This window comes from Lottia gigantea (genome assembly GCF_000327385.1).
Source record: "Lottia gigantea unplaced genomic scaffold LOTGIsca_10, whole genome shotgun sequence".
Taxonomy (NCBI): domain Eukaryota; kingdom Metazoa; phylum Mollusca; class Gastropoda; family Lottiidae; genus Lottia; species Lottia gigantea.
In genome coordinates, this window is record NW_008706747.1 from 64,351 (window position 1) to 79,423 (window position 15,073).

Consider the following 15,073-nt stretch of genomic DNA (forward strand, 5'->3'; position numbering starts at 1 on the left):
TGCACAAACCGCGATTCATATCTGCCTTACTTTGGAAGCACTGAGCGTTTTAGTTTTGTCCATGAAAAACCGGATTTTTTGGCACTTTTCCGCAAAATAAAAAAGTGCTCAGAATTCACTTTTATGCACATTGGGAGAGAGCTAGAGAAGCACCGAGTCCAAAAAACCAGGTTACATCGATTTCCGAGACCAAAAAAATTCGACCCAAAAATGGATTTTGGTACTACAGGTACTACAGGTACCAAAGACAATTTAAAGGATAGATCCTTTTCATTCATTCTTGTACAACCACCTGTTGAAATTGGCCAATTTTGACTTTTTTGAAAATCCAAATTTTGCAGCTTGACCACGGTCAAACCAGTTGAGATAGGATGCTGAAATTTTGACAGGTACTAGTTTGAAATCTTAGCTTTGCAATGCCACAAATCGCGATTCCATATCTGCCTTACTTTGGAAGCACTGAGCGTTTTAGTTTTGTCCATGAAAAACCGGATTTTTTGGCACTTTTCCGCAAAATAAAAAAGTGCCCAGAATTCACTTTTATGCACATTGGGAGAGAGCTAGAGAAGCACCGAGTCCAAAAAACCAGGTTACATCGATTTCCGAGACCAAAAAAATTCGACCCAAAAATGGATTTTGGTACCACAGGTAGCTACCTGTTGAAATTGGCCAATTTTGACATTTTTGAAAATCCAAATTTTGCAGCTTCACCACGGTCAAACCAGTTGAGATAGGATGCTGAAATTTTGACAGGTACTAGTTTGAAATCTTAGCTTTGCAATGCCACAAACCGCGATTCCATATCTGCCTTACTTTGGAAGCACTGAGCGTTTTAGTTTTGTCCATGAAAAACCGGATTTTTTGGCACTTTTCCGCAAAATAAAAAAGTGCTCAGAATTCACTTTTATGCACATTGGGAGAGAGCTAGAGAAGCACCGAGTCCAAAAAACCAGGTTACATCGATTTCCGAGACCAAAAAAATTCGACCCAAAAATGGATTTTGGTACCACAGGTAGCTACCTGTTGAAATTGGCCAATTTTGACATTTTTGAAAATCCAAATTTTGCAGCTTCACCACGGTCAAACCAGTTGAGATAGGATGCTGAAATTTTGACAGGTACTAGTTTGAAATCTTAGCTTTGCAATGCCACAAACCCCGATTCCATATCTGCCTTACTTTGGAAGCACTGAGCGTTTTAGTTTTGTCCATGAAAAACCGGATTTTTTGGCACTTTTCCGCAAAATAAAAAAGTGCTCAGAATTCACTTTTATGTACATTGGGAGAGAGCTAGAGAAGCACCGAGTCCAAAAAACCAGGTTACATCGATTTCCGAGACCAAAAAAATTCGACCCAAAAATGGATTTTGGTACCACAGGTAGCTACCTGTTGAAATTGGCCAATTTTGACTTTTTTGAAAATCCAAATTTTGCAGCTTCACCACGGTCAAACCAGTTGAGATAGGATGTTGAAATTTTGACAGGTACTAGTTTGAAATCTTAGCTTTGCAATGCCACAAACCCCGATTCCATATCTGCCTTACTTTGGAAGCACTGAGCGTTTTAGTTATTCCTCCTTATGAGTTGGTACTGGCTGGCGTCGGTGGGCTGGTAGTTGTTTCTGTTGTTGGTCAGGTCGGTGGTTACCTTATATTGGTAGGCTGTGTTGTAGGTAGGTCGGCGATGGGGTGGGATATAGTTGAATGGGTTGGTTGGTGGTCGGCGATTGGTAGGTGGTAGAGGTCGATTGAAGACAGGGCCGTTGAAGGGTACGTGATGTTGGTTTGGTTGATGATTAGTGTTTCTATGTCTGTCTTCTTGCCAGTGATTGTTGTAGTTGGGGAGCATAATGAAAATAACTTGAGGTTAGAAAGTGAATGTACAGAGGATGTAACAGAAGGAAACTGTATATGCAGGCAGATAATATTGAGTTCTGTTTTTTTCTGACATGTCCTGATAGTTCATGTGAATATTGGTGCAAAATTTCAGCATTGTAGCTTTGTAAGTTTTCACGCCAAAAGTTTATTTGTCTTAGAGCACTTCTTGTGCACAAATATGCAGACTGCATATAGCTAGTTTGAAAACTTACTGATTTTGATTTGATTTCTTGTTTTTTTTGGAGTCCTTGGGGTCTAATGAGTAGGAAAAGATCAAAACTTGAGCCAAAAGTTTGTATTTGAAAAAGTTGTCTACAGGCCATACTTGCTTTTAACTTGTAGATATTGTTAATTTGAATTTGATTTTAACTCTTTTTTTTAAATGTCTATTGTCTTTATAAGAGTCTAAAAAACAGCAGATTTCGGACGATGTACATGGTTTACAGAATAGTAATCAAGACAATAGATTTTAATCACAAGAGTCATAGTAAGTGAAATTCACTCCTAACTAGTGACTACTCGCTCAGTCAGTTTGCTTCGTTTATAGCAACAGGTAAGTCGACTTTTTGAAATTCTCTCAAATTTAAGATACATTTTTAAAAATGCCCCCACCCTCCCTATTTTCCATAAGAAAGAAAATATCTAAGTTACACGTAAGACTCAAAGTAAAAATCCATTGCAAATTTGTGTTGAGATACGTGACTTTGAGGCAAAGCTAGGCTCTGAACTAGGAATCAAAATAAGGAATATGAGTGAAAAAAGGCGGAATTCTATGGAATCGGAACTAAGGCCTGCACGAGCTTGGCCCCATTATCAAACTACTTTTATACATTTAAAAAAGGAAAATGACTCCAAATAGTTTCACAGTCAAGTTTCTTTATATGTTGAAATGTTTCATGAAATTTTAACCAGTGTAATATTTAAGTTAAAATGCCATCACAATGACATAATATTGCTTCGAATAGGGGATATTATCAAAGACAATGCGTAATTATTCAATATGATATTATTGTGTTTTTTCATTTCCTTTCAGGTCAGGGTGCTCAATAGCGGTTTTTACTATTGAGTTAATACACCATGGTTGGATACCATTCCTGTTTAGGTTAGTATATCATAGTTGTAGATTATAAGAGTATAAAATTGTGCCCGTTACATGCAAATAAATCGTACGTGTATAATTGCTTGCTTGGAAATAATGATTGGCATAATGATTTATCAAGCGTATTTGAGTTCGTCTGATGATTGTGACCCTTGATACTTACAGCAGATATCATGATGAGACAATTCGGTACAAACTATATGATCTGAGAATGTTACTAGATACCTGGAAGTGAGAACAGCCAAATCTTACAATTTGTTTAGTTCATAGGTCTTAAGTTTAAATTATGATTCTGAAAAGTGTTACATATAGATTTTAAGTGAGCTTGATCAGAAAAGTAAAAATAAAAATCATAACCTCGTAAAACACAAAGTTTTTTATTTCTATTCTTTTCTTACTATGGCGTTTTCTTACATTTCAGTGTTTCGAGTATAGTAGCTCGTCTTCAGCTACGGACAACATGGTTAGATATGGTGTGCAACCTAGGTTTTTGGAGGTAGTTCACACGGAGCAAAATTTTCGCGTTTTCGGGTTGGGCTCTCGTGTAGTTTAGTTGTGGCAGCCTGTGGGCTACCTTGTTAGGGCCACCTAGGTTGTACTCGGCTAAGCTGCCATATCATGTCCACCCAACCTCTCTTGAAACAAATGGAGGTAAGTTAAGAGTAATTTTCATTTCATAATCGTCAGAAACTTGTTCACTTCTACTTAGTTGATTTAAAAAAGGTGTTCGAGTTTACTTTATATATTACCCTTGATTCAGTAGTCTAATATTTTAATCAATGAGAAGTAATTCCCACTTTCTCCAGCCAATATGACCAACAAAAGTCGTGTCTCAAATGCTATAGTTATTCAAATCTATACATAATCATTTTGTGCACAATTGTTCAATTGGTTGAGAATTGATTTATATCAGTGATTGGAATACTGACTTGAAGGATCACGGGTAAGATACGAGAAGCTCATTCGTATAGGCATAATCAGAAAAAATAAGTTTGTTATGGGGAGTAATTTTCCCTCGAAAGCAGGGAATCAGGATTGATTTTTTCTCTTCTTAAAATATAGACCAAGTATGGGGATCAGTTCTTGATTATGGCAGTGTGGAAACATCCAAATTTTTCTGAATCGGCTCTGTCAAAACTAGTTAGAAATGAACAAGTTTCAGACTAATACCTGATAACAAAAACTCGAGCACTATCCACACAACAATACGGTCATGGTGTTGAATGGATTTGAATAATTGAACTAACCCATAGAAATAAATGCAATAAAATATGTAAAAGCAGACTGGCAATATTTGATTGGATAACCTATAGTCAAAAATTTCCAAAGCTTTGTCGATGGGCATAACGTGCACCCATAAGTCGTCCAACCTATTTCAGGGTGGAAAACTGTATATCATACACGCAAATATACAGTTTATATTTTGTGATGAAATAAATAATGTAAAAATATTTATTTTAGGTGTATACAAATAGAGCTTCATTATATAAGAATAAAGTGCTTATGGTGTGGCATGGAAGCTCCTCGTGTAAGTTTCACATTATCATACTTTACCAATTCTGCATGTTCTGGCATATTATGCATAAGGTCTAATGGTTCAAATATTACTACGGAGTCTTGGTGGCTCAGTGTGCTACGGGCTTTGCGTCTGAAAGATCTCTCGACATTTGGACGTCGAAAAAGAAGGCTAATACTACGGTCCTGGTATTATTATCTTCGTTGCACTGCTACTCAAACAGATGCAGAATAGATTAACGTAATACTCCTTTTAACTCATTTTAACTCATTTTAAGTTCAAATGTGACTGACAAACATATTTTGATAATAGGGGATGCAACCTTGATGGGCGTAACACAAAAGACAACGATAACTCTCTTTCTGCTGACATCGTGTCATTATTTTGATGTTAATGGTGATCGTGGTTTCTAATTAAGTATTTTGATCTTGTCATCATTCCCATTCCAGTCAACCTAATCATAAATTTCAAGAGGTTGGGACACGGATCAGTTTGTTAAAAAGATCCCAGGAGAACTTATGTTGTTAAAATGGTTGTTCGTTCTTAACAGCACCTTATCTTATCAAAATTTCCCCTTTTCGAATCTGCTACTGATTTTGACAACTCGGTATCCCTTGAAGAATTGACTGTTTTAGGCACCTCTGAATTTTGATTGGGTGATATTACATTCTTATTAAATATCTTTCTGTATACAATTTTAAAACATTTCATCCAAAATCTAAATCCAATTTATGTTTATCAACCAAAATTTGGCTGCTTTTGTGTTTTTTAAACCAAAATTGCTCCTTGAATGGAGATACTCTTGAAGTTTCTAGATCTTAGCAAACATCTTTTTCGTCAACCAATGAAATTGTAAAATCAACTTGTTAACATATTACATTTAAAGATGGGTTCCCTTATTTTCATCTATGAAAATGAAAATGCTAATACTTATATGAATAGAAAGTAGAGGTATTCTAATGACTCGTCCATTATTAATTCATAATTATCTAAATAAGAAGAGAATTACCAGCAGAATTCCAATGAGTGACCGATCAAGAAAGTTCAAAAAGTATTTTTTTGTTTATCCAGACTGTATATACATAGACAATTGTGATTGGTTAAGACTCATAATTATATGCAATAAGAAGAAAATGATATTATTAAGAATACACCATAATTCATTAGAAACACCAATTAATCAAATGGTTTGCTTAATTTGACACTAAAAAATAAGGAAATCCATCTTTAAGCTATGTGAACTTAAGTTCCATACCAAGTTGCAAAGTGTGATCAGGGTGATAATTCAGTGTCAAAGGGAATATGAAATTCCTCACCTGTCTGTCTGCTGATCAATTCGGACTCGTTGTAAAGTTGCTGCTTATAATTTAATTCTCAAACAGATGCTGATTTTTATAGCTGAAATAGTTACTGATTTTTTGTTACTGAAACGGTTAGACTTGAATCAATAATTGTCAAATCAGTCCGGCCCAAGACTTAAACAGGGCCTCGTTTTGTTGAAACATTGCTGATGAAATTTGCTGGTGTCGTGGGGATCGTTGTACGTTTTGCTTCGTTACCATTTTGGTTTGATTCAATTTCAGATTAGAAAGGGTGAATCGTCTGATAATTTACCTACCCACTACAGCACTGCCACAATAGGAGTGTTCTGGGGTCATGGCCTATATGACCCGACAGATCCTCCTATTCACAGATGAAGAACAGATGAAGCGGCGCGCGCCAACAGATGAAGGACAGATGAAGGACAGATGAAGAACAGATGAAGAACAGATGAAGAGGAACAGATGAAGAAGTAGGGCGATTACTCCGCCCATTTTTGGTAAGTTGATCTTGAAATTTTTTAGACAGACTGCTGCTCATTTAATTTGAGTTTTGAAATCTTGGCGTCATTTGATTTCCATCTAAAAAATGATACTAAATGGGTTCTAATTTGTATTGGAATGGACATGCCTCAGTTTCTCCACCCACTTTGAATAAGTTGATCTTAGGCTTATTCAACATTCCGAAGACAAACTGTAGATCCATCAGCAACAAATAATAATTGACATTTCGTACAGATGGAAAAGTATCTGCAATTCCTTACACCATATTTGTAGGAAGATCTCAATTTTGAAACTTTTTGAGGACTTTACTTCATTCATTAGATGACCAAGAACCAGCATGTTGACAAGATCTTCTTGAACCTGAGTTCTTACTCTTGTAAAAAAAATAGTTTTGAATTTGTGTATTTTCACATGGATCCATATCGAGACTGCTGATGGTATCTGATTGTCCCAAAATCTTGAAGGTTTGATGACTTGTATAGAAGTTTCGATTGCCGCTTGAAATTCAGGTCGTGTTTACTACTTTCATTACATCTGATGGTCCTTTTCGTTTGAGTCCACTGCTCCCGATTTTGTCATGATATATAAATTTATTTGGTTAACGAAGTTGTTTTGCCTGTACAGATTTTTATTTCTTGTAATTTATCCAAACTCACACTTTTTAAATTTTGATGCATTATGATTGCCTTTTAAATGCAGCCTTTTAGTTTTAAATCTGATTTCTGTCACTATCAGTTTCTACCTTGTGTTGCGTTAACTGTTATCTGCGGTGGCTCAGTGAATTTGACGCTTTCTTGCAAATCTGAAATTCAGGGTTTGTTGGATTGAACAATAAACAAAGGCCCTCTGTGCTACAGGCTATAGCGTTAAATATCCCTCAACAGTAAGAAATCGATAATGAGTTTCATATTAATTAAAAATCTTGTCTGTTTCAGAAAAGTAAGACGTAAGACTCAATTTCATTTTATGAATAAATATGATTTGCTAATATTGCTTCTGGTTCTATAAGAATTGTAGTGACAATAAAGGGAGAGGTAGGGGTTGAAGGTTCTTGATTCGTTGGACAGGTTTGAAGTTCTTAATTCCTTGGACAGGTTTGAGGTTCGATCAAAGTAATTGAATATATAAGACCTAAAATCAAGTCTTTGCGATGAATATGACCGGCGTGGCTGAAATTAGCAGTGCAGTTGGGAAGGGGGGTGTGGGGGGGGGGGGGGGGGGTGGCTGGACATCCCCTCCCTTCTTCAGCCTCGACAGTAATTGTCGATTGAGCCAGTGTAAGCCCTGTTTGTACCTATTTTTTTTATGTACTCTGTGGGGCTGGCCCAGCCACTGTAGCTACTAGTTGGTTAAGTTACTAAAACCTTGACTTTGTTTATGACTTGCTTTATGCAGTTTAACATTAAAAAAAATAGAATAATTGAATGAAATATATCATGCATTTTTTTTTTAAATTTGAAAGTGAAATTGAAAGGAACAGGAAAGTTGACAGTTATCATGAACCAGATATATCCTAATTATAAGTAGCGAGTAATGACCTCTTTCCATTTAAAACTAATGTATTCTCCAGAGCCAAAACTAAAGTAAGTAGGAAAAGTACACTCCTGTCAAATTTTGTCCTATCATGGTCAGTTGAAAAATCATAAAAGGGGGAGGGGCAATATTCATTCCTTGTCATTCCTAAATTTATGCACAGCGGAATTCTTGTCTCGACAAGACATATTTTTTGGTCAATTCGACCTTAACACCCATCGCCGCCATCGGTTTCAAAGTTCAACAGTCACTGACGGCTTCAGCTAAATATAATCTTATAGGCCTACAGGTTAAAAGTTAAATTAACTGTGATCTGAAGCATAGTTGTTTGACTGCACACTAGTTAAGGGAGATAATTACTCTTCTGCTTAGGAGGCTCATTCAGTCTTTTCTGATAGAATAAATATACACCTTTTTTGGAATTAGCTGTTTTATTTTTCACTCTTCTGGTAAATTATCGCTTTTATTTTACTTAATTCTATATCAGAATGTTTATTAACTATCCATGTTCATGCTCAAAATAGGAATAGTTGTTGAAGGTTCTTGTCATGTGAAAACGTAGTAAATTTATCGAGTGTAGAATTGGGTCAATTTCGTATGACGTAGGCTAAAGCACTAAAACGGTGGAAAAAATTATTCATGGTTCGGTTTTCATAAGGTCATATGGATAGGGTAGGTAGGAATAAAAATTATTTCTTAAATATATTTTATATTGGTAAGACTATCATTATGTAATGTGTAATACACGGAATACATCCTATCTGAATGAGATAAATCATTTATATTTTAAGGTTTGTATTTACTTCAGACTGTTTTGACTCTGTTTGAATATTGGTATGAAATCTATCACCGGCTTATCTACTGCTAGGACAGTCCATGTCTGACGTCTCTGCAGCAGGCAAAAAACATTCCGAAGATCATAAATCGAGTGCGTACTGCGGAGTGTCACTTTCGGTAGCACATACCATCCTCCATCATGACAGACTATAGTTTCGTTGTGATTTATTGAAGCCTGAATAATATATTTTGTCGTCTTCTTGTTGACTACCAATGTAAAAATATAAACCATCCGGTTTAGTCGGATTCACTGGTTATATAAATTGTGGTTATATGGAATTCATTCATGTTAGTTTTCTAGTTTTTATTTCATTTCACATATAAATTTTATTTTAGTACCGTACATAATTTCATTTATTCGTCAATTTGCATTGTATGGAAATGTCCGAATATAGACTAGTCTCGATCGTATAGGACTCTTGAAGCATTTATGTAGCTGGTAGCTGGTGCAGGTCTTGATTGATCGAAACATATTATATTATTTATAAATCTCAACCGATTGATCGGGTGTAGTCTTGTTCATCTTAGGCATAAAAGGGCACACGAATGTGTCTGAATTGATGGTGAAGTACCAGTTATTTATAGCACAATCTCGTGAACTGATTATTGAATGAAATATGTAATCCTAGAAATAGAAAGTTTGTATTCAATTGACTCACACATTTGTGCAAATTATATAATGTTTTGGCAGTCATTGTTGTATTATAATGTGGATCTATTCAAATATTGAGAAAAAAAAATCATCAAACACTCCATAAAATTTTTTGAGTCGCCGGGTCGGTCGGGAAACCGGAACCATAAGTAATTTTTTCCACGGCCTAATGGTTATTTTTCTTATGATGAATATGAATATGAGAATGAGTAGAGTCAATCTGGATGTTATGCCCTGCAAATTTCAGCTTTCTGTGCAGCATACATTGAATGGTAGGAAATGAGCAAAATTTGGGTGATGCTATTATGTAACTGTCGGTGTTAGTAATTTTTTGAGATATTTTGCCCACTTTCAGGAATAATGCACATGACAAAGTCTAATTCCTTAACTAAGGCAGAGGCCCTATTCAGTTTTTCTGACATGTAGAGATAGTCAATGTGGATATTACTTGCATATTTTAGCTTTTCAGCCACCATGTTTAAGAGCTTAGAAATGAATTTTTATATTAATCTAATTTGAAATGGTCCTCTGCTATAACCTAGACTAGGCTACCTGTACTTAAAATCTTTGTTTTTAACCACTTGAACGTGGATGACAAAATATTTTGGGCATTACAATGTCACAGATGACAAGATATCTCGCAAAAGCACCCTGTGTTCCGCAAGAGTTCTGAGTCATGCCATATTCCAAAACATTCACATTCATGTTTAAGAGCCTAAAAGAATTTGCGGATGTAAGAGGGTTGTCTCCCTTTCCATCATGGCGTCCAGTAACAAACGAAAATTCAATTTGGATGAAAATGAGATAAGTAATAAGTAACGCGACGATGCATCCAATCAAAAGTGATCAAGAATATAAATAAAGTTGGTAGTGCAAATTTGTTCATTGTTTGCCGCTTTAATGAAGAAATTTAAAGTGCCATGCCTAATAATCCAATTGAATGGAAATGGGTGGAAGTCGACAATATGCCTGTATGATTGTGAGCTAGATAACCTGAATGAAGACAGCGCTGTTCTGACATTTTCAATGAGTTAATGTGTGAAGTGCTCTGGCAGAAAATTATGTTTTTGCACGTGCAACATTCACAACAGAAAACGATTGCGATTGGTAGCCTATAGTATGTAAGCCAAAATTCAGCTTACACACCATCACAGGATATTGTGATTGATGAATCACACATGATGTTTTATGTTAGACTTGGATTCAAACAATACAATTAATCTAAGTCTGCAAGATTTGTTATAAAGTTTTTAAATTGAACCAAGCGAAGGCTGCATTTGGATATACCTGGAAGTTGAAGATATAAACCTGATATGACAGAGATTCAAGTAACTTTCCAACTAGTACCAAAGTGATTTATGGATCTCAGGAAAGGTCGATCTGGATTCGAATACAACATTTACTTTTACTACTGCTGCAATGGCTCTGATCTCTTCGCTTAGCTGATTACACAGAAAACAAACATGCATGTAGGTGGAACTGTTGGTTTAAGTCATAAAAACATACCAAGGAACTAAAAACTATTTTGCTCATACTGAGAAAAACATCCATGATTTCCCAAACTAGGGCAGATATCTGAATTATGTTCTTTTTTTACATATTAAGTATTGTTGAGAGAGTCCAACTGGATTTTTTGCACCTACATGAAATGTGGAGCGTATATATTGGTGTCAACCATGTTGGTCCGTCTACAATTGCTCATAAACATTCTACAAGGCAGAATTCTTCACAGATTTTGACGAAATTTGATTAAATTGTTTATTTTAATGGTAGCTCCAAATGATGAACTCTATCGAAAGCCAAAGGACTTGAAAAATATAGAATCGAAGAATTGAAAAGCATTCAATTTTTAGCTTGTAAAAACACTTTATAAGGCCCAATTCTCAACAGATTTTAAAAATGTAACTTAATGAAATTGTTTATTATCACCCAAGAATGTCGCAAATTTGAAAAAAAAAAATTAAATGGGTTTATTCACTTGTTGTTGAAAACACTTTCAATTTTTATACTCCCACATTATTGGTCATGTATTGTTGTCGCCCCTGTCCGTCCGTCCACAATTGGATTGTGAACGCAATAGAGACAACAGTTTTTATCTGATTTGAATGAAATGTGGTGTGATCATTTATATTCATGAGATCTTGGACATGTTCGAATTTGATGATCTTTTTTTATGAACGGTTTTTTATACGTCCACATTGCCTTCACCTCTGTCCGTCGGTGCGTCAACATTTCTTGTGAACACAATAGAGGCTACAGTTTTCAACTGATTTTAATGAAATTGGTTTGATCATTTATATTGATGAGATCTTGGTCAAGTTCGAATAAGACTATCTTTCGATGAACGGTTTTTGAGTTATTGCCCTTGACTTAGGGAAAACGCGTCAAAATTTGTTTGTGAACACAATAGAGACTACAGTTTTCAACTGATTTTAATGAAATTTTGTGTGGTCATTTATATTGATGAGTTCTTGGTCAAGTTCGAATTTGACGTTCTTTCGGTGAATGGTTTTTGAGTTATTGCCCTTGACTTAGGAAAAACGTATCAAAATTTGTTTGTGAACAAATTAGAGATTACAGTTTTCAATTGATTTTAATGAAACATGGTGTGATCATGTATATTGATGCGATAATTTGATGTATTTGGGTTATTGATATTTTAATATTAAAATATTAAATTTCTTTAATATGAGAAAATTCATACCGTACTTTAGTCACCAAAGACTGTTTCATCAAAATTTGGTCGTGAACACAATAGATACTACAGTTCTCATGCAATTTAAATGAAATTTGGTGTGATCATTTATATTCATGAGATCTTGGACAAGTTCCAATTTGAAGAAACTGTTTTTGAGTTATTGCCCTTGACTTATGAAAAACGCATCAAAATTTGGTTGTGAACACAATAAGAGACTACAGTTTTCATCCAATTTAAATGAAATTTGGTGTGAAAATTTGTAATGATAAGATCTTGGACAAGTTCGAATCTGGCTATATTTCGATGAACGGTTTTTGAGTTATTGCCCTTGACTTATGAAAAACGCATCAAAATCTGGTTGTGAACACAATAAGAGACTACAGTTTTCATCCAATTTAAATGAAATTTGGTGTGAAAATTTGTAATGATAAGATCTTGGACAAGTTCGAATCTGGCTATTTCTCGATGAACGGTTTTTGGGTTATTGCCCTTGACTCATGAAAAACGCGTCAAAATTTGGTTGTTAACACAATAGAGACTACAGTTTTCATCCAATTTCAATGAAATTTGGTGTAAATATTTATATTGATGAGATCTTGGACGATTTTGAATTTGGCTATTTTTCGATGAACGGTTTTTGAGTTATTGTCCTTGACTCATGAAAAACGCGTCAAAATTTGTTTGTGTACACAAACGAGAGTACAGTTTTCATCCGATTTAAATGAAATTTGGTATGATCATTTATAATGATGAGATCTTAGTCAAGATTGAATTTGAGAAAACAGAATTTGGGTTATTGCCCATGACTTAGTAAAACACATCAAAATTTGTTAGCGATAGAGGTGACAGTTTATGTCCGAATTTTATTAAATAATGTGTGTTTGTTTAAATCAACAATATCTTGCACAAATTAGATTTTTGGTATGATATGACACAGATAGGTGACTGCCCTTGATATACTGAAAATGTATCAGAAAAGTGGGCGTATCTTGCTAGGCAACCACTTGTTTTGCTTGTAAACACTCAAGAAGGATTCAGACGAAACTTGGTGAAATCATTTATCCTTCACCCTAGGATGAACAATATTAAAATACAGTAAAAAGTTGAAAATATTTAGTACGCGTTATTATTCTTATTTGATGGTATTTGATGTCAAGTTTTATTATTTCTTCCATTGGTTTGTCAACATTTCTTGTGAGCAGGATAAAGACTTTAGTTTTTATCTGATTTAAATGAAACTTGGTGTGATCATTTATATTGTTGAGGTCTTGGACTAGTTTGAATTTGATTTTTTTTCTTGTTATTAATGAAATATGGTGTGATAATATAACAGTTTTGAGTTATTATCCTTGATTTAGTTAAAACTTGTCAAAATTTTTCAGTTTCTACAATAAAAACGAAAGACCTCAAACAATTTGGATGAAAATTGGTCTGATTATTATGAGATATTGGAAAATTACAAATTTGATTTTTTGGTGAACCATTTTTGAGTTACTGCCCTTGACTTGGTAAAAACACGTCAAAATTTGTTTGTTAGCACAATAGAAGCTACAATTTTAAATAGATTGCAACTTGGGGTGATCATTGGAATTGAAGTTCTTGAGTAAGGAAATGATTGTTTTTGAATTTTGACAGATTAATCATTATGATTTATGCTGCTTTTAATTGAATCTAACTATTAAACACATCTTCTGTGTGGGTGTTTGGCATCCTTGAATTAGGTAACAACTATGTAAACTAGGATCCTTTTTACCAGCTGGTTTTTGGATAATAGATAAATAAAGAGGAAAGATTAAGATTGAACATATGAATGAAATGAATGAATGAAACATAGTGACAAGCAGGTTACTGTACTATCAAAGGCTCAATGATATCTGATGCATGAACACTTGATAAATCGAATACCGAACATGGTGACAAGAGTAACAGTCTACTGTAGGAAAGGTCCAATGATATCGGACGCGTACACACTTGATAAATCTACGACTTCTGGCAACAGGCTACTGAATCAAATGTTAAATGATGTCGGACTCTTAATCACTTGATAAAAACAAAATTAATTGCCTCTGGCTACTGCATCAAAGGTTCAATGATGTCAGACTCTTAATCACTTGATTAATCCAGATTGGTTGCCACTGGCTACTGCATCAAAGGTTCAATTATATCAAACTCTTCTTAAGCACTTGATAAATCTAGACTTATGGCAACTGGCTTAAAAGGTTTAATGGTGTCAGACTCATTAAAACTTGATATATCCATCTATTGACACCTGCTTTAATTGACTTAAAATGTTTATTTTCAGCCGTCAGGTCTGCGGGAACTCAATAGCTGTCTTTACTATTGGGTTTGACATACACCACACACAGTTAGATGATCAACGTAGCACGGTCAGTATACTAAGTTTTATAAATTCCACTTTGGCATCACAAATGTCTATCAGTCTGTGAAAACTTCAGAAGGCAAGATTCTTGATGGATTTTGACAAAACTTGGTGTGTTTATTATCTTTGATGGATGGACACTATTGAAGATCAAAAATATGAGTTATTGCCCTTGTGTTTGAAGTGTTCAATTGTAGCTTGTAAGTACTTAAAACAGATTTATACCAAATTATCAATATTTAAAAGACAAAAAAGTTCAAAAAAAATGTATGACGAATGGTTGAATATTTGACACTGGTGATTGTTATATATTCATTCCAAATATTTTAATTTGAAAATAAAGCTGCCAGCGGGTATATATCACCTTGCCAAGAAAGCTATCTTTGATGAGCTGCAGTACCTATTAATTAAGCTTTATACTGTAAAACTTGATTTCCCTTTGTTAATGATGCAGGTGGGTAGGGCAGATATGGAAAAAGTTTCTAGTTGTTCGGACGTGTCAATAAACTAAGGCCCTGTGTGCTACGGACTGTGAATGTTAAAAATCCCTTAACAGTTTGAAAAAGAGCTGACTGTTGAAATCTGTGTATGTCCAGAATAATCTGTGTTAGAAAGATGACTGCCAATTACAGAAAAGACATACCACTATATAGAAAAAGAA

General features: G+C 34.8%; 1 protein-coding gene across 1 annotated transcript; it reads left to right on the plus strand.

Annotated features, from left to right (window-relative positions):
- Nucleotides 1–1,700: 1,700 nt before the first annotated feature.
- On the plus strand, nucleotides 1,701–6,186 carry LOTGIDRAFT_155969 (hypothetical protein; the record flags this gene model as incomplete). Its single annotated transcript, XM_009046009.1, has 5 exons — nucleotides 1,701–1,726; nucleotides 2,908–2,976; nucleotides 3,395–3,469; nucleotides 4,435–4,501; nucleotides 6,073–6,186. 5 exons carry the CDS (start codon nucleotides 1,701–1,703, stop codon nucleotides 6,184–6,186), a joined length of 351 nt encoding a protein of 116 aa, XP_009044257.1.
- Nucleotides 6,187–15,073: the final 8,887 nt, after the last annotated feature.